The sequence below is a fragment of the Rhea americana genome, unplaced genomic scaffold (assembly GCF_003343005.1).
Source record: "Rhea americana isolate MKP2758 unplaced genomic scaffold, rheAme1 scaffold_393, whole genome shotgun sequence".
Lineage (NCBI taxonomy): Eukaryota > Metazoa > Chordata > Aves > Rheiformes > Rheidae > Rhea > Rhea americana.
Genome location: NW_028186527.1, coordinates 279,051 through 299,494, shown reverse-complemented (window position 1 = coordinate 299,494; position 20,444 = coordinate 279,051). Strand labels below are relative to the sequence as shown.

Below are 20,444 nucleotides of genomic sequence, written 5' to 3'. Positions count from 1 at the left end.
AAGAGGCTGAATTCATGCAAACAAACTGGGTTTCAAATAAAGGTCAGCGTGGCCTTAGCAAGGGAAAGGCAAAATAGCTAAACAAAGGCCCGTCAGACAACTCGAGTCTGGCAGAATGGTGGGAAGTAAAAGACAGGAGCAGTAGTTCAAGAAAGAAAAGTTTAGGAAAAGTAATATCTGCCCTAAAAACTAGGAGTCTTCAAGAAGCCAGGAATGGTAGCTAGAGTAAGAAGGATTTGACATGATTTTCTGGGTGCTCAAATCACTTTATGTGGCTCATCCTACATCTAGCACGACATTTCTTTCCTCCCATCCTAGTAATACTGCAGATATAGGCCAATACCTAAGCAAGGCTTTGTATGAATAAATTATATTATGTGTTTCAGAGAAGCCTGTAGGAAAGAGCAATGCAACATCCCCCTCAAAGTATAGATAGGGGAAACAAGCCAAAACAGGATACTTCCTTCTTTGTAATGGTAGGGGAATGCAGAGCTACTCCACCACTTGGCCCAATACCTATTGTTTTCAGTAAGTGAAGACAAGAAGATAATATATAGAGTTATATTAAAGGTCAACAGGAATAGGACTGAAGGGTAAACAAGGAACTACAAAGTCGACTGAAGTTGAAGTAAACAGTAAATAGTAGGCTCAGGATGCAATCTGAAGAAAAAATGACTACGTGAAGATGCATATCCTAATTAGAAATACGAAACAATAAGGCAGAGCAGGATACCTAGTTGGTACCTATGGCAAAAATCTGGGCCTGAGGACCTAGGGGTTCCCCTCAGATATGTAGAAGATGTTACTGATATTTTGTTCACAGCAGAAAAGGTTTGTTCATTATTGCTAAAGCATCTCACTGGATCTCACCTCTTGACTCTTGGTCTCCTCAGTATTGTCTCTGACTCTCTTCCAACCCTTTCTGTTCCAAGTTTGCTTTCAAGTAGTTGACCCATCTGTTCAATTTTCTTCATGGCATGTGATTCAGTAAGACACATCTTGGGACTTTTCTGTGGAAATATGATCAAAATGTGCTTATTTTTCCACCCAGGATTCTTCCATAGTCCCGTAATGCAGAGAGGAAAATAATTAGGAAAGAACAAATAAATTGAACCACCTGCATATCTGCTATGGTCCAAAGGATTTCTGGATAACAGCGTGATCCAGTCATGGTCTGTGCAATGGTTTCGGTCAAAGGTCAGAGCTACTTGGATGGTTAAAGACCTAAAGCACATGATCAACAAGCAGATGTCAAAGGAAGTGAGCATATTCAAGGGAAATTACAAGTGAAGAGGGAGAGGCCAGTAAAGGGGAGGAGTCATAGCAGAGCAATATTTGTCATTTACCTCCCGTCTTGGTCTTTGCTGMGTTCTCTCCTGCTCTGCCAACCAGTCACTGATACTAAGCTCTTTGTCTTTCTAACAAGGACAATATTCTTGTTCTATCCTCCCAATCACACAGGTCTTTGGTCTTCATAAACCAAAATGTGTAAGGTCTCTTCTGCTATCATGGGACTGTCAGGCAATCTCTTTCTCCCAACTGTGCACGCCTGCAGCAGAAGGCTGGCTGCCTGTGCTGGAACCAGGATGGAAATTATGCTCTTCCTCTTGGCATGGCTTTGGGGTAAGTTTTCTCTTTTGCTCCTAAACAACAGGATTCTAGATACATTCCAATAAATGGAGATCAGGATGGATTGACAGCTCTCATATCTCTAGTCCTGACAAGAAAATGAGTTTCATGTTTGGAATGGGTTTGTGGGCCTATGACTGAAGATGCAGGAAACTTGAGTTTTATTCTCAGTGCTAGAAAGGGACATGACCTCTCTGGGGCAACAGAAGGCAGTAGTAGCCTACTACTACTGCTACTAGTGGTAGTAGTAGTAGTTAGCATTTGATTTCCAAAGGTCACCTGGAGATTTAAAGGCATTGTTTACGCAAACATGCTGAGACAAATCCTGGAAACAAATAAATGTTAGCATAAAAACAAAGCATTGTTTGACTGATCTCTGAAATCCAGAATGTAATCTTGTTTTCCCTTGCCCTAGAATCCCAGTCTGGATTTGAGCCAGAACCCAACAATGTATACGCACAGTAGACATCAAATGCCTAGCTGACAAAGTCAGTGCCTAGTGCAGCTCCATTTATTTCCTGCAAATCAGCATAGTCAGATAATTTCAACCAAAAAGTAGCAGAAGAATTGTCTAAGGATTATCCTGAAACATTGAGGTTGCTTTTTAACAAAACCTAGCACAAGTTAAGGCTGCTCCAAGGTCTGGGACAGAGTAAGAGTTGTGTCAGAATTGCAAATGGGCAGAGGATGATCTGGGAACTTAAAGCTTTTTAGAAAAATGTCAGTCCTTGTTCTAAAGCATCTAATAAATCTTTATAAAGGCTGTAGAGCGTAGTACCCAGGACTAAAGATGTAGACCCAATTTAGCTGTCAGATCTTTTCTGTGCGCTTTATGGGGAGCAAGCTTAGGCATCTACTTCTAGGCTTGGATCTTGATGATAGTCTAGATTTCTGTTTTATCCATAAAGAGAAACAGACCATTCTGTATCTCAAGACCTCCTCCYTCATTACAAGATAGATGTTGATTCAAAATTTCTTTGATTTATAAGGAAGTGCAACTGTTTAGTACAGACAACACTGCAACTGTCATCAGCTGAGCAAATTAATTCTATTTTATGCATCCTAGGCAGTTATCTCAATGTAAGCACCCACAGTCACTTGAGTTGCCCTAGTTTATCTTTTCTGAATGCCAGCTACTGCACTGGAGCACTCACAGTTAGGCAAATTAGCTGTGTTCCACATAGCCCTAGATCAGCAAGCTCTAGATAGCAGAAGGTGTGACAAGCATTTTTGGACAAGGGCATGGAAATACTGCCTGACCCAAATTTGTCCCCAGAGAAGTGACCYGAAATTTTACTTCAATAAATTGCACAACTGAGGTACAGTAACAGACTCAGAAGAGACATTCATGACCTGRGAGGGACATAGTAAAGAATCTCATGATAATGACAGTTCTAGGCCATGCAGAAGAGCTAGCAGCTGCTCATAGGGATGTGGAGATTCATTAGAGGTCCTAACAGCACCTGTGCAAGAAATTTGCACCATTAATGAAGCTGCAAACTGTTCTTAAAATGTGACTGCTGAAAATACAAGTGATGAGCATTTCAATAATCATTCTCCAGCCAAATTCAAAATGGTATTTGTGCAAGAGTTAGTGGTCACATTCTCAGCTGTCAGTGAAGATGTGGCTCATGACAATTTCCCTGACTATTTTTCACCTCAAATGGTTTTGTGATTCAGGTGTTGCCAACTCAGCTCCAATCAGACTAGTGAATGGCTCCAGTCGCTGTGTGGGGCGACTTGAGGTGCTTTGGAAACAGCAGTGGGGAACTGTGTGTGATGATGGCTGGGATCTTGCTGATGCCATGGTCGTATGCAAGCAGCTGGGCTGTGGGGAAGCACTGTCAGCCCATGGCTCAGCTTATTTTGGTCAAGGAAGTGATCATATCTGGCTGGATGACATGAACTGTACAGGGACAGAAGCTGACCTCTCCACTTGCAGGACCAGACCTTGGGGAGAGCATAACTGCAATCATGGAGAAGATGCAGGCGTTGTGTGCTCAGGTAACTCACATTTACACMACTTCCCATGTGACCCCAAGGGGCTCTGGAGGAGGGGAACCTTTTAAGCCTGCTGACAAAATTTTATTTTTCGGTCACAGCTACCTGCAGTGCTCAGGATGGAGATGACTGCTTCTTGCACTGACATATACCCTGATCTACCAAGGACAACATGGTTCAGCTCAGTTCCATTATCAGTTAAACACTGTGTGTGATGGTGATGTCTATGCTCATTCTGTTACTGAGGCAGAACAGAGATCCTATTTGTTTTCTTTCCACACCCAAGCATTTCTTGCACTTTACAGGCATACTATACAATAAATGGGCAGCGAGTTTTAAAGGAGCTCCATATGAATCACATGCTGTCCCTCCACATGTTTCGTAGCTGAAATGTGGCAGGGTAATTGAACATTTATGTGACCTCTTTCCATTCGTCTTTTGTGAAAATAYTTTCTCCTGGCAGAAGCATTTGTTCTCCAGACTGGACAGGGATGAGCAATTAGACTGTGGATTATTTATCTGTGTGCCGGTCCTAACCTGGATGTCATAGCATGATGTTAATTAATACTAAGCTGGGAGTTGTGTGAGGAAGCCTATAAGGTGTGCTATATCCCTCTACTTTATCATTAACTGGGAAATAAAGAATATGCAAGTGGACCATGAGCCCCAGAAGGTGGGAAAAGGACTGGCAGGGGGTGAGGGCAGAAGTAGGAGGCTATCCTTTGCCCTTTTTCAGGTTAGCATGTCCCAAAGCCTCTGTCCCAATAAGTACTGAACAATGAAGTTTCCGAACCTACATGACCCTAGATGGATCTGGAATGGTATTCATCTTCAAATTGAGACCCCAACACGTTTATGTTTGAATGCAAGTTCTACTTTTAGGCTGGGTGTTTTCCTATTATAAGCAAAACAACTAGCATAGATTCAGTTCCCTACACAAARGTGCCCACTGCCATTGGAGATGGCCTCGGGCATCTGGCACAACCACATGGGTATGACAAATGTAGTACAGGCTCTAAGGAGTCCCTATAGAGCAGCATCTGGAGGCTGGAGGCAGTACCTGGGGCATCTCAAATAGTGGTGAGCACCTGTTTGGGCAACTGAATTAAACCCCAATATTTGGCCAGCTGAACAGCAATCAATGTTATTGAGTCTAGAATTTTAACATCCAGGTCACCTGGAGGCTCTGACGTAGATAAAATGTGTGAGTGTCTTAATCTGTAGCTAGTGACCCTTGGAGTCACATAACAATGGGAACTGCACAAGCCTGTTTCATAAGGGTTTTCCAAACTATCCTATTTATCTCTTTAATTCTGAATTAGGAGAACATGGAGAAAAAGCTCAGAACTTGATCCTCAACAGCCTTCATCTTGTCACATGCTGGACAGCGCTAGTGGAGATTTATCCTTTCCTGTGATCTTTAGAGGACCTTTTTATGTATAATTTCTGACCCTCCTCCCCTTCTTTTTTTTTTTTTTTTTCCTTTTTAATGTAGAAATTAAAAAAATAGCCCAACTGCGATTAGTGAATGGTCCAAGTCGCTGTACTGGGAGAGTAGAGATGCTTTATGGCCAGCAATGGGGAACCGTGTGTGATGACAACTGGGATATAATCAATGCTGAAGTTGTGTGCCGACAGCTGGGCTGTGGGACAGCTCTRTCAGCTCCTTCATCAGCTTATTTTGGGCAAGGATCTGACCCCATTTGGCTTGATGATGTGAGCTGCAGAGGGACTGAAGCTGCCCTCTCYGAATGCAGTGCAAAGCCCTGGGGAACCCATAACTGTGGGCATGAAGAAGATGCTGGTGTTGTGTGCTCAGGTAACTTCCATCCTGCACTGCACAAGCGGGCTTTTGTGGGATGTGGAGCTGGAGATGCTTTTGGAGGCCCTCTTCCCTTTGGAGCAGTGGTGATCTCAACACCCAAGAGAAGTGATAGGCAAAAAGTGATTCRTGGTGTAGATTGAATGAGTCCTAAAAGTCTTGCCTGTCTTCTTAGTTAAGATATTCTACTAGCATAGTACTGATAGCAATTAAAGCTGGAATACARTAGCATTTACCATATGAGCTACTGGTAAAGCCAGTGCTGCTGCAAGAATTATTTAGAGGGCTACATGCTGCAGCACATGACCTGTGGACATCCTCATAGGATACCCTTTGTCACTGCAAAGAGCAGTGACTTCACTTGCTCTATCATCCCACTCTTGTGTCAATAGACTCWGTTCCTTCTGAAGTGCTCCAAAAGTCCTTGTATTAAATCTAGGTTCTTCCCATGRCTCATATTGTCTCTTAAAATGTAGCAGCATCAAGTCTTCCCACAYAGCTGGAAGGCAAAGGCTATATCTCCAAGTCTTCCTTCACAATCCCCAAAACTACACCTTCCTTCCCAATTCATGGGCTGTCTGGTCAGGCAGAGGCAGCATATGCCGTGCCTGGTTTACTACTATATGTGAGCTCATGGGTTAATTAATATGAATATGTTGATAGTTGACTGCTTCTTAGAGGAAGAGCTGAGTTCCACTTTACTTTCCTGTAATTAGAGTCTTTCCTCTCTAGCCTCCTACAAAATTTCACAAAGTTTGTAGGAACTTGTATTTCTCAGTATACTATATTGGGAAATCCACATTTTATTCATTGACCTATGGATAACAATARCTCTAATATGAGACTGAGAGGTAGATACATTTAGATAGTATGAGAGATATTCTGGTAGCTCTAGATACCTAGCACCCTTTCACACACTTTAAAGTACATGAGACATCTACAGGTGGCTAGCAGATATGATGTAAGACATACAGCAAACCTTAAACCCCTTGTAATGGCAGATGGAACCTGGGCCAGATGCCTATCTTAAATGGTAATGGACATCCACATTTATGCAAGATTAAGGCTTGCCCTCTGCTTTCCCAAGTATATTTTAACTTTTACAATSCATTGCTGAGGAACTGACATTGTGGTTGTTTCCTTATGCAATGTTTTCCCATATCAAAACCTACACAGCACAAGGCCCTAAGTGGGAGACATTAMAATCATTGTTTGGTGAACAGAGGTACCAGATTCTGTGTATTAGATACTTCTCTGAACTTTCTTTTCCCTGCAGGCTTTGCACAACCCACTCCRCTCCGACTAGTGGATGGCTTGACCCAATGCTCCGGGAGAGTTGAAGTGTTTTATGGTCAGCGCTGGGGAACTGTGTGTGATGATGGCTGGGACATGGCTGAGGCACAAGTGGTATGCAGGCAACTGGGCTGTGGGAAAGCCTTGTCAGCCCCAGGTAGAGCTCACTTTGGGCAAGGATCTAACCCCATCTGGCTGGATGATGTCCAATGCACAGGGACAGAAGCTGCTCTGTCCAAATGCAGAGCCAATCCTTGGGGAAGCCATAACTGTGGGCATGAAGAAGATGCTGGCATTGTGTGTGCAGGTACCCTTCACTCACGGCATATTGGCTTAGTCCTGGGGGAAGCTGTTTGGGAGTGACCTTTTGGACAGATCCTGGGTGCCAGGTTCCTTTAGTGCAAATAGCTCTTCCCAAAAAAGTGTCACAGAGATGAATATTTGAAAAAATGTTGTGGCTATTCTGATCTTTTCCAGTTTAATCTAATGGATTTCTGTTGGGGGCCAATTTGCTGCTGCAGAGAAACCTTCATTTGGGGGCATTTTCTCATCTGTTACTCTTTGACCAAGTGATTCTATATGTCTCATTTTAAAACAGAGAAGGTGGAATATAAGGGCTTTTCCTATTTCTTCAATCATCTGTTTCTGGAGCCATCTAGGGCTGACCTTTCTGGGTCTAAGGCACTACCATTCTTCTTTCTCTTGTTCCTCTTCCTTGACCTGGTTTCACAAAATTCACAAAATTTCAGCTTCTGATAGCAGCAATCAGCTGTTTAATCAACTCCTCCTGCTTTACAGAAGTTGCTAATCTGTAGTTCTAAAAGTCCTGTAGAGCCTGGAGTGCAAGGCACCCTGCTGCTCCTGGACCRTTGCTAATTTCATGGGTGCCTGTCTCCTCCCAGCTCAACTGGCCAATCCTGTGACACCCCCCCCCCACATCTGGTCTAGCACGACAGTAACAGGTTGCATGCATAATTGCTATTTTCTGGTGAGATCAATATTCAAAAAAAGCTTGCTAGTTTTAGGGATTGGTCAACAAGATAAGTCATACTGGAGCCCCAAATCCCATCAATCCATGGGACTGAAACTGTTGCTAGAAACTACTAAGCTGTTATAAAAAAAAGCCATATCTCTCCATGCCACACAGAGGCAATCTAGGAATGAGTAGCACAATGCTCTATCCTGTCAACACAGGAAGCAAAAATACAAAGGAAAACCYAGAGATTTAATGCTTTCATTATTTCTCATTACAGGATTTGCCGAGCTGCTTCCARTCCGGCTGGTGAATGGTTCAAGTAACTACTCTGGGAGAGTAGAGGTGTTTCGTGATCAGCAATGGGGAACCATCTGTGATGACAGCTGGGATTTAACAGATGCTCAAGTAGTGTGTCGGCAGCTGGGCTTTGGCACAGCAGTCTCAGCCCCCGGCTCCGCTCTGTTTGGACAAGGGACTGGTCAAATTTGGCTGGATGATGTGAACTGTGCAGGAGAYGAAACTGCCCTCACTGAGTGCCGGGCCAGGCCTTGGGGAGACCACAACTGCAACCATGGAGAAGATGCTGGTGTGGAGTGCTCAGGTGCTGTTAATACATGCCACATAATGTGGRGTATGACGGAGGGCTGTGTTTGTGTGAGTGGTGCTGGCATCACTGGGGCATATGATGTCCCTGCAGGGCCAGGAGGGTTTTATACTGATCATGCCACTCCTGAGTGAGACACAAGGGAAGTGGCACGTGGATGGCAAGTCTGTACTTCCCTCCTCTCTGACTCCAGGGCTCAAGATAATGCCTGGGTGATATAAGCTGTGGAAGAGGCCTGGGGCACAGTGTTCCACAGTGTCATCCCTTGTTCCCAGAAGAGCTTTGGAAACATGCTCCACGATGCAGCCTAGARCTATTGTGGAGACTAAGATGCTGCTGAATTTGATGGGCAGTCTGGACAGACAGATTTGCAGAGACTCAGGAGGAGGGACGCACAACTCCCAAATGCACTGTTTCCCTCCTGCTTTCTATATTCTCCAAACATTTCAATGCCCTGTTGAGACATCCTGATTAGGGAGCAAACCTCAGTGCTTGGCTGTGGTTGCTCTGCAGGTGAGTGATTCATGGTCAACACCTCAGTCTAGGGTTACCAGTGTATCCAGCAAGGACCCAAGTATATGGGATGAAGTCTTGAGACCATAGACTTCCAGTGCCATTTTAGACAGTGTGGCACCGGACACTTTGGAAAAGTCAAGTTTCATGCCCTCTGCAAAGCTCTGAGGCAAGTGAGACCTTCTGAGCATTTTTATCATCACTTCACGTTTTCTTTCAGGCATTGCAGAACCAGCTCCTGTCCGGCTTGTGAATGGCCCAAGTCACTGCRCTGGAAGAGTYGAGGTGTTCTGGGATCAGCAGTGGGGAACTGTGTGTGATGATGGCTGGGATCTAGCTGAAGCCAGCGCTGTGTGTAGGCAGCTGGGCTGTGGGAAAGCGCTGTCAGCCCCTGGCTCGGCTCATTTTGGACAAGGCTCTGACCGCATCTGGCTGGATGATGTGAGCTGTTTGGGAAGYGAAKCTGCCCTCTCTGAGTGTAGGGCCCAATCTTGGGGATCCCACAACTGCAGCCATGGAGAAGATGCTGGTGTGGTGTGCTCAGGTAATCCCCATCTGTGTCTCAGTCTCCATGACAGGAAAGGTTTTCTGTTTTCAAGAGGGACAAGCATGTAACATCATGTAACCTCAGCAGCAGACTTATGTCCTCTGTTGTGAGCTCTCTCTCTCTGCACATTAAAGACCTATTATAGATTCCTCTTTTTGTTTGGCATGTAACTGTGCAGCTATCCCTGTAAATAGTACCTTCCTTGACTTGGATTTGTAACATATTCTGAAGAGTGTGGTACATGGTCTATTGTCCCCTTAGTTTTGAATACCAGGACTGGGGAAGATATGTCACCATTATACTACTTGGAAAATGCATGAATGTCACATCCTTAACGTCATTAGACTCCATTCCTGGGATGTTCTGGATGGTAAGTTTATTTAATCACAGTAATGAGAACTTACCAATGTATATCCCTGATCTTCATCTTTTCTTCAGATATACCAAGAATAGCTCCACTCCGGTTAATGAATGGGCCAAATCGTTGCACTGGGAGAGTTGAAGTCTTTTATGGCCAGCAGTGGGGAACCATATGTGATGATGGCTGGGATATAGCTGACGCTGAAGTTGTTTGCCGACAGCTGGGCTGTGGAAGAGCATTGTCCACTCAAGACTCTTCTTATTTTGGAGAAGGATCTGGCCCTATCTGGCTGGATGATGTAAACTGCACAGGGACTGAAACAGCCCTTTTGAAATGCCAGACTAGTCTATGGGGAGCCCATAATTGTAGGCATGGAGAAGATGCTGGTGTTGTGTGCTTGGGTAAGTCTCACTTATGTCACCATTGGTTTGTGGTACTCAGAAGCATGCTGGAAATACCCTTAGATGTCCTTTTCCCTAGATAACATTAAAGCCATAGTACTGTGCAGAGAAAATACTTGAAACAGTGGGTGAATTCATGCATGCTCCTCTCTCCTTGCCATTCAAAATCTAATTGTAACATTGTGGTGCTGCAGACTAGCATCCTAGTGGTGTAGATGAATTTAAATTTGAGACTCTTTCCCATGTGAGCTACTGGTAAGCCTAATGGTATTGTAGAGCTGATGTGATTCAACCTCTTACAAAGAATGATGCATTGAATTCACTTGGGCTCTTCTGTTGTCATCAGTGATAACCCAGATGAACTTATCACACTTGAGAAATCAGGATGCTTTCTCCATTTTCTCTCCGTCCTCTTCTTTTCCAGACAATATTACAGAGACTTGCAGAAACCCACTGAATCTACCTCTCCCCTCTCTCTGTCTTGAATAGAACCAAATTTATGAGACCATCTTTCACCAATGTGTTTTCCAATGTCTCCTCTGAAACCTTCACAGTTAAGACAATTTCCTCAATGTATTTTGAAGCTTCTCCTCATTCCTGTTATTCTTATCTGCTTTTTCCTGTTATGCTAGCTAAGGTTTTGCCAGTGCTGAGCGCCTCTGGAGGCTTGGTTTTAATATCTTCTAGGTAGTACTTCTGTTTATATATGTCAGTGTCTTTCTCAGAATAGTAAGACACCTCTGAGTGTCACTTTCAATCCATTATATCTCTTAAACCCCTTTGTCATTTAATTCATTTTTTCATCCTTTATGAAATCAGTTCTACCTTCCAAACATGATAAACTTTTGCTTTACCTTTACTGGAGGCAATCTGTTTTTCTTTGATGACTTGCACACATCTTGAAAAGACATGAAGGATTCACTGACTAAACATAGGTGCCTGTCACTGAATTAAACATACGGGCATCCTTTTGCAGTCAGTGAAGGCTGAGTCAGTGTTGTCCAGGGTGGGATTTGGCCTATCTGGAGGCAGATATCTAAAGGAGATAAAGCAGCCCAGCTGTGCTTATTGACTATAAAGAGAATAGAGGTCCTTAGCTGAGTTGCAAGACTGAGGTTCAGTTGCCTTGACATACATGTCCCATGTCATCTGAGATATCCTGGGCCATCCCAGCCAGTTTCTAACTGCAGATCCAGAAGCGCATCAAGTCTGCAGGCCTCATCTGTATGTCTGAGATTCCCTGTGCATCTCAAATGACATCAGCTACCAATGCTCAAGAAAGCAAATCAGCCCCTAGAAGTTTATGCTTGAAGTGTCCAAGTCTAGCTGAGGTGAATCCTACCTCAGTTTCCTCACAATGTTCTCTAAAGACCTCTTTCCATTGTTGTGGCTAAAATTCTTTTCTCTATTCTGTGGAGGTACTTGTATTAGTTGTATGGGCACAGATATCTCTTCAGTAAAACTCAGGGGAGGGGGGAAATGCTTTAAGCACTTCAGATTTTGGAGTCAGGTCCTTCTTTCTTCAGGTTCAGGTAACTCCTTCCCTTGACCTCTCTTGGACAATGAAGTAGTGCTGTGCCAGCAGGCATCAATCACACCATACTGTGGGAGAACAGGGAAGACCCCTGCCCAGCTCTATCTAGCTTCTCAATAGCACAAGGGAGTAGGCATGGATCCCCACGCGTAGATACAGGATCATACGAAATAGAAACAGGGGAATATTTTGTCTACTAGGAACTTCAAATGTCAGTGCCCCAAAGACAACTCCTGTAATTAGATACAGAGTCATGAAGAGGCAAGAGTGGGGAAAATGACTGYGGTGAAGTCTTTTCATTTCTCCATGTTGTTTTTCACTATAGATCACACTAAACCAATGGGTACATGCTGTTTGCTGACTTAAGGAAGACCAACTGACAGAAATGTTTGCAGAAATAACTTACCTGGTCTTACTTTTGGGATTCAGGTGTTCCAGAACCATCCCCTATCCGACTATTGAATGGTTCAAATTCCTGCTCTGGGAGAGTCGAGGTGTTTCATGAGCAGCAGTGGGGAACTGTCTGTGATGATAGCTGGGATTTAGCAGATGCAGATGCCGTCTGCAGGCAGCTGGGATGTGGGACAGCWATCTCAGCCCCTGGCTCTGCTCAGTTTGGACAAGGGAATGGCCAAATTTGGCTRGATGATGTGAACTGTGCAGGAACTGAAACTGCCCTCTCTGATTGCCGGGCATGGTCTTGGGGAGACCACAACTGCAACCATGGAGAAGATGCTGGTGTGGAGTGCTCAGGTACTGTTAATTCACGCCATTTAATTTCTCATGTAATGAGGGCTGTGTTTGTGGGAGGGCCCTGCTTATGTTGCTCTTGAATGAAATAYAAAAGAAATGAATTCAGTGTTATTTTAGACCTTTAAGGGGATCCAAGACATCAGCATGGTGCTGGGAAATATGACAGAGGACCTATAGAAGACTTGTGCTCCTCTGGAGCAGGCTTCTCTGGAGCTTCCTCTGGAAGTCAAGCAAAACAAATGTGTATTTAGATAGATGAATCCCATCTGCAGTGTGCTCCAAGAAGGGAGAGGGAAGACCTCAATGCAACARAGTGTTGTCAGTGGGTGATGTGCTGGAGGGCTGTATTGAGAAACAAGATAAAGGGCACTCTCCACTCTACATCATGACTGACATGACTGCACAGCATTGTGGCAGAGTGACCTGTGCYACAGTGCCTGGGGAATATTCCTGAGGAGGTGCTATATAGAGGAAAAGAGTTCTCTGAGGACACAGGCTGCCTTGGCCCTTCTAGACCACTGGAGGAAACTGGGGCATTGTGCATTCATTGAGAGCACTGGCCATTATCTCCCTTTAATCTTGAGACCCTTAGACAAGAGCTCACTTCGTAATGCTTTCTCTAATACCAGTCTGCAGCAGGTACAAATGGATTTTGAGACACTATCACCTCATCCAAGTAGCAAATCTCAATATTTGATGCTCTGGTAATCTACATCCCTTTTTGCCACTAGATACCTGGGAGGAGCCATGTTTCATACCCTCCACAAAAGTCTGAGGCAAGCGAGACCTTCTGAGCATTTTTATCATCACTTCACGTTTTCTTTCAGGCATTGCAGAACCAGCTCCTGTCCGGCTTGTGAATGGCCCAAGTCACTGCDCTGGAAGAGTYGAGGTGTTCTGGGATCAGCAGTGGGGAACTGTGTGTGATGATGGCTGGGATCTAGCTGAAGCCAGCGCTGTGTGTAGGCAGCTGGGCTGTGGGAAAGCGCTGTCAGCCCCTGGCTCGGCTCATTTTGGACAAGGCTCTGACCGCATCTGGCTGGATGATGTGAGCTGTYTGGGAAGTGAAGCTGCCCTCTCTGAGTGTAGGGCCCAATCTTGGGGATCCCACAACTGCAATCATGGAGAAGATGCTGGTGTGGTGTGCTCAGGTAATCCCCATCTATGTCTCAGTCTGGATGGCTTTGAGGAACATGGAGAAATTACTTTCACTCTCAATGGAAGGTCATCACTGAGTTCATGCTACTCCTAGTGCATGCTGTTAACCACTAAGGTGTTTTAATTTTTTCCAGGAAATTTATATGGGCCTCATGCCCCTTACCATGGCCATCAATCATCACTGGAGGCTGAACTGGAGTTACGGAGTTCACATCAGCAAGGCCCAGGTTGATAGTCATATCAGGGTGTGAAATGGGTACCTATAATCCTGACAACTCCAGGAATTCTCCAGGGCTAGACACATCCCAGAAATATTCCACTGCTGGTGGGGTACAGATCTGTAATTTCATAAGAACAGAGTTGTCTCTGATCCTGACAATTTTACATAAAGATTTCATGTAAAAGCAGGCAGTGTTTTCAGCAGTTCCTTTGYAGATTTCTCTTCAGTGTCTCTTGCAGTCTGCACTCCTGAAGAAATCTCTTGCTTCATTTAAGTAATTGGAAGGCTCACAGAATCRTAGAATAATTCAGGAGGTATGGATCCTCAGAAGGTCTCTAGTCCAACATCCAGCTCAAAGCAAGGTYAGCTATAAGGTCAGACAAGCAGGGCTTTATCCACCCTGATCTTGAAAGTATCATGGCAATCTGCACATATGGCTCTCAGGACAATGCCAGACAACCCCAATGATTTCTTAAAATTCATCTATCCTGTTTTCTCAGCTTTTAGCCTTTTTTAATACTTCTGAGATGTCAGAGAGTGAGAGACTATCAGAACTTTCCTAGAGTCCCCGCTTCCTTCCATTAAGTGCTTTGGAAAACTTCAGGAGAACTTGAACCTCTTCCAATGGGAGTCATCTCCCTAAACGGAACACAGCACTGTACCATTTGCAAATGAGCTGGCTGTGCAGCCTCCCTCTACTGCTGGGCTCCACTAGAGACTAGTTCACCTATGCTGTCTTGATGAGAGAGGGCGAGGATGATGAGAGACCCTTGACCTCAGCTGTGARTGGTACAACCTCATAACACTGTCTCGGGGGAAATATATAGCCCCTTGTAGCCCCTTGTGTAATCCCTTCTATAACTTGGGTTGTAACCTCCCCACAGGATAGTCTCCCAGAGACAGCCACAGCATCTACCAGAAGCAAAGCAGCTGCAACATGGCAAAGAAGAGCTCTGTTATCCTTCAAATACTTGTCTCCAAAGACTTACTCATGTGGAGGATAATATTGTAAACAAATAACACAGTAAATAAACATAGAAGTTAACTGATGTAAAATGTGGAGCCAGAACTGTGTCCAAAGAAAGTTTCTGGGACTCAAGCATTGGTCAGCCTGTTCACTGATGGACATTATAAAGCTTGTGAATATAAAGTGTGTGAATCAGTTTGTTTAGGAATGAGTCATGTTCCTGATCATAAGTACCTAATGCTATATAAGATACTTAAGAGTACGCAGCAATCTACATGGTGTTAACAGGTACAACTCTGGAGCTACAAGAGACCCACACCCTTCTGACRTAACAGCTGGAGGCCAGCAAGGATACCCCAAAGTATCTCAAAAAAGGGGGGGGGAGGCAACTGAATTACTCTTTTTATATGAGATTTATCTATAATGTCTTTAGACAATGTTAGATATTGAATTCAGAGCTTGTCACAGCAAACTGCTATTTATACTGAGGAGGTATACTGTCTTGTGACACTATAGCATCAAGAACGATTCATACGAGGTGTATGAAATATGCCTGCTAGGAAGGGATGAATTAGTATGTCTTTTTGGCTGAGATAGTAAGATATCAGTCTCAGTTCTAACATAGACAATTCTGCAAGACTACAGGCAGCACAGAGCTGCATGGAGAGTTTTGAGTAACCCTCTAGAGATTCTCCTAATATAAAATGTCTTCTTTATCCACCTTTTCTTTATTCATAYGATACCTTTCTTAGCACTAAACATCTATCATGTGTCTGTTGTCCATAGGGTTCAGATGCAGGGAATTTATGTGTGTGTTTACCTTCTTGGGTTGCTTTTTTGTCCAGGCACTCCAGAACTGGCTCCACTTCGGCTAATGAATGGCCCAACTCGTTGCACTGGGAGAGTTGAGGTGTTGCATGCCCAGCAATGGGGAACAGTGTGTGATGACAGCTGGGACTTGAGTGATGCTACAGTGGTGTGCAGGCAGCTGGGCTGTGGGAAAGCCGTATCAGCTCCAGGCTCAGCTTATTTCGGGCAAGGTTTTGGCCGCATCTGGCTGGATGATGTGAAATGCTCCAGTAAAGAATTTGCCCTCTCTGAGTGCTCAGCAAGGCTTTGGGGAGTTCATAACTGCAACCATGGAGAAGATGCAGGTGTTGTATGCTCAGGTAATCTCCATCTGTGTCCCATCTTACTACGCATTAGTAGATACTATGCTTCTAGGATGGATGTTGGGGCTGATGACTCTTCATCTGTTCTCAGTCTAGCCTCTGTGTATCAGACAAATACTAATGAGTGATGAAGGTGTGGAGTTGGAGCTTGGGATTTAGAGGGATGATCCCCATCTCTCCGTATGACAGTTCATTTTCCTATTTTTATTTTTTTTAATATCACAGGGAATATTATATACTAACTAATTTTCAGCTAGCTACCTGTTAGTGGCTTCGCAGGACAAAGGAGACTATTTTTACAGGTCTGAGTTGTGTACATTTCCTTCCAGRTGGGATCTAAACCTCACAGATATTCCAGAGAACAGAGATGAAATTGCTGGACAACATGTGCATGACCTTCATTCAACTCAAAGAAAAGCAATTTTTGAAGTCCAGAGTACATATAGTATAGAAGCAAAAAAATGAGGCCTACTTCCATCACATTTAACTTCAGGCACCTGGCTAATGTGTCTTAATTAAAAGCATGCTTGTCTTGGAAGCCCACCCAAACAGTGAAGAGAGACAGGCACTTGCACAGGCAAGTCAGCCCAGCCATCATCTGAATCACCTCAGAGACAACTCTCTCACTCACCTCACTGTAGAACAAAGTTTAGTTCACACTGTGTCTAATTCAGCTATTTTGTGGATGCCTGCGATGAGGTGGACATGGTCCCACTGACCCTGATTCCTGTCACACAACAAGCTTCCAGGTATCTCTCTCTCAGGGTTAGAGGGAACATTTTGGGAACATTACTGGGCACTTGAAGTCAGCTTGAATCCCTGTGACTTCCTATATTAGCAGGCCTTTCCTGCTCATTGGTTAAGTGGTCTCAAGAYCACTTCACAGTTTCCTGCTGATATTATCCTTAATCAATAAAAGCTGTCTTGTGCTGATTGTAAGGACGCATTAAATAAGCACCTGGCTCTTGTTTTTATCAACCCAGACAGTCTGGGGTTCCCTTTGGTAGCCAACATCCTGCTAGAAGATATTTAGCTGTGACAGTGAAGCCCTCACTCAGCTTTGTCTCTGATATATATTCAAAAGACTAAACGTCACATTCCTCAGAGACATTCCCTCTAAACCTTGAAATGTTTCTGTGCTTTTTCTCACCTACCATTTTTAAAAATACAGACATTTGACCTGCACTTTCTGCTCCTGTGAGTCTGTCTGGTGCTCTGCATCATGGTCAAGATCATGCCCAGCTTCACCTTATTTCTACTCTCCCCAGAGTGACACTGAAATAAGCATCTTCCAACAGCAGATCATCCAAATACTTTTAGCTTTGCCTTACAATGGTAGTATCTTTCAGGTGGAGGCAGAGAAGAGGAGTCAGTCATCTGTCCTGGCTGTAACAACAGTTYGAGTTGGCCAGGCTATTTTGAGACTTTCAAATTAGAGCAAAGGGAACCCATCTTATGGTGTCAATATCGAGCCAAAGACCTTAGCTCTTTTCTTCACGGAAATAAGGCATTTGTGCCAYGCTGGCAGACATGAAGCATATTGTTTTTTGGAGAGCAACAAATCACGGCATAGCTGTGTTGGAGACTAAAGTTTGTTTGGGCACCCTAACAATGGGCAATTGTCCACTTGTAAAGCACCAGCTTTGCTCTGTAGGAAGAAGGAAGGAAAAGGGGCAAATTGTTCCTTTGTGGAGAGAAGGGTGTCAGGTCTCTTTGATCTCCTCTAGCGAGGAACAGAAAAACCCTCAGGAATAAGCTCATGCTGTACAGTGTCCAACACCCTCTCCAAGGCTCATATGGCTGCTCTTCTTGTTACCAGTCTTAATGAATGGAGGCAAATATTTCTCAGTAGAGATTTTGTAGCTACTTCCATACCATTGGTATAAATATTCRTCATGCAAGAACTCACTGCCAGGTATATGCTCAGACATGACCTTGAACTCCTTTAGTCTTCTTGAGCAATTGATGACCCAGACAGTTTTTTAAGCTTTAAGAGAACTTTATTGATACTTTGTGATGTTTACTTTTCAGTGGGAATAATTTGTTCAACTTGGTTTTCAATCAATGCAATTATAAACAAGTCTGCAATTCCTTTAAGGAATGAAAGAGAACAGTTTTGCCAAGCCATGGATCTAATCATGCCACAYTGATGGTTGTGTAATATCCCTCTTCTTTGCCCTCTCAGCTAAGTCTTGCTGGCCCATCTCCTGCTGCAAGGWGAGCATGGTCTGGTGGGGCCAGTGTGGCTCTCATGATGCTTCTGGATCATCTAGGATCTTGTTAACTGCAAAGAAAGGGAACACAGTAAAGCAAAATCTGCCCTCAGGAATATTCTGACGTCAGAATTCCCAGGTATAAGTAACCTGGACTCTACTCCTAAAGAAGGTCAGTGGGTTAGATGATACCAATATGGTTGAGTCTGTTGACAAAGAGAATGCTGGATACCTGAGCTTTGGACAGGGCCCAGGGTGGAGGAACAAGATGTGGCTGTGTGAAAAGCAGGATCTGACCCTGAGTCACAGTGCACTGACTGGTTTAGAGGACTGGAATATGCAACCCTGATGGAACAACCAGAGCAACACTCAGGTGAAAGATTATATGTCCACTGCACACTCCCATGGCCCTGTCTCCCTGTAATGAAACCAGCCAAGGGCAACCAGGGATTCTTCCCTCCTCATTTAGGACTTGTCCAAGCTCCTGTACCAAGCAAGAGTGCATGAAAAGCCAGAAGCTGTACTGATGAGAGTCCTGAGAGTATAGCTCAGACATTTTGTCAGTATAGATAATACTCCAATACAGAGTGGCATCCCTCCTCAGACACCCCTTTCCCAACTGTTTCCTACCTGTCTTGCCTCACACAGACATAGTCCCCTCACACAGTTATCACTTTATTCCCCAGAAGTTGATCTATCTTCCCTCTTTCTGGAGTCTTGCTAAATACAAAACTYGCTTTTCAGGATCTCCACAGCAGGACCCATCCCACAGATTGCAACACATGTGTTTGTCTCTGCTCTGCTGATGTCCCTCTCTCACCATCTGGTCCTTCACACCCACCACAGTCCAGATAATTCATCCTCCTTATGGATCCTCCCTGCACCCATTTCCCTATCTGTATCAGCATTATTCTGAGAGAAGGACCATTCCTTCTCTGTGACTCCCCTTTGTCCCCYGCAGTCCAGCCTGCTGGCTCTGTCAACACCGCTCTCACAGCACATTAGATGCTATATTGATGGGCAATTACCTGCACAAACAACATCAGCATCTTCTCCGTGATAGCAGTTGTGTTCRCCCCATGGCCTGGCCTGGCAGTCAAAGATGCTCTCTTCCGTCCCAGTGCAGTTCACATCGTCCAGCCAGATGACGTCCGGCCCTCTACCAAAGCGAGCACCTCCCAGGGCTGACAGTGGTGATCCACAGCCAACCTGCTTGCACACTACCTTGGCGTCCTGCATGTCCCACTGGTCATCACACACGCTGCCCCACTGGTTCTCATGGAGCACTTCAACTCTCCCAGCGCACTTGTTGAAGCCGTTCACTAGCCGAACTGGTCCCGGCTCAGGAACATCTACCTCTGAGCACAGCCCAAGAAAAGAAATGCTTAGGGAGGTTCACATGTACCCCTTCACCTGTACAAGGCACGCCTACCCAGAGGAGGCTTCACTGTTTCTGAGCACACCAAAGATATGCCAAAAGATTCCTTTTCATTGCATCCAGCTTTCTCTGGGGAGAGAAAGGAGGTAGAAATGCTAGGGTGGGAAGCTATGAAGGAAGGGCAGGTGGAAGCACTCTCAGTCTTCATGGACGAATTCAGGCTCTACTGGGTGACTGGTTCAAGGAGTCTATTGATCRCAATTACCCTTCAGGCCAGAGAGGGAGCAAGGGACCACAGTGATCTCASGTAGCAGAAGGTTTAGTACTACTCTAGGCACAGCACTGTTTCCAGCTCAGCTGCTTACCACTGCACTGTGTCCTGGGTAAGCACTGCACTGGCCAATTGAGTCTGTTACACACTGGATTACCAGGTCAGCACAAGAGAGGCTCACTGGATCAGCATTGCACTGGTTCAGCTCTTCAAGAGATCATTGCATTGATACTGCACTGGGTCAGTTCTGCTGTGGGTTACTGTGACAGCACTGCAGTGGGTCATGGGGTCAGTTTTGTGGAGGAGCACCATGGCTACATCCATGTGCCACCACYGGATCATTAGGTGAACAATGCACAGAATAACAGGGCTGGCACTGTGGCAGAATGACTTCAATAGCTGAGGCCCTTTCCTATTCCCATCAGAAGACATACATAGAGCTGCATTGGTGCTTGGGACCAGCCCTCATTTGAGCAGGGAGCATAGGTATGGTGGGATCCACCCCCCAACTCCCCAGCATATAGAGAATGGAGGCATTACCTGAGCACTCCACACTGGCATCTTCCACATGGTTGCAGATGTTGTCTCCCCATGGCTTTGCCTCACATTCAGTGAGGGACGCTTCTGTCCC

The 20,444-nt window shown here is 44.7% G+C and overlaps 2 protein-coding genes across 2 annotated transcripts in view; one reads left to right on the top strand and one right to left on the bottom strand.

The window, feature by feature from the left end:
* The first annotated feature begins 1,508 nt into the window (after positions 1-1,508).
* Positions 1,509-16,079, top strand: LOC146590972 (scavenger receptor cysteine-rich domain-containing protein DMBT1-like). The gene is made up of 10 exons (XM_085313693.1): positions 1,509-1,623; positions 3,310-3,633; positions 5,126-5,449; positions 6,729-7,052; positions 7,999-8,322; positions 9,059-9,382; positions 9,824-10,147; positions 12,111-12,434; positions 13,262-13,585; positions 15,625-16,079. The coding sequence occupies exons 1-10, from the start codon at positions 1,509-1,511 to the stop codon at positions 16,077-16,079; spliced, it is 3,162 nt and encodes a 1,053-aa protein (XP_085169819.1).
* A 1,891-nt stretch (positions 16,080-17,970) lies between these two features.
* LOC146590971 (scavenger receptor cysteine-rich domain-containing group B protein-like) overlaps positions 17,971-20,444 on the bottom strand; it is a 6,644-nt gene continuing 4,170 nt past the window's right edge. The window contains exons 5-7 of the mRNA XM_085313723.1: positions 20,354-20,444; positions 19,193-19,522; positions 17,971-18,235 (exon numbers count right to left, since the gene is read on the bottom strand). The exon at positions 20,354-20,444 is cut by the window's right edge and continues 290 nt beyond it. Of these exons, the coding sequence (XP_085169849.1) occupies positions 18,201-18,235; positions 19,193-19,522; positions 20,354-20,444 (456 nt within the window). The 3' untranslated portion in view covers positions 17,971-18,200. The remainder of the gene's footprint in view (positions 18,236-19,192; positions 19,523-20,353) is intronic.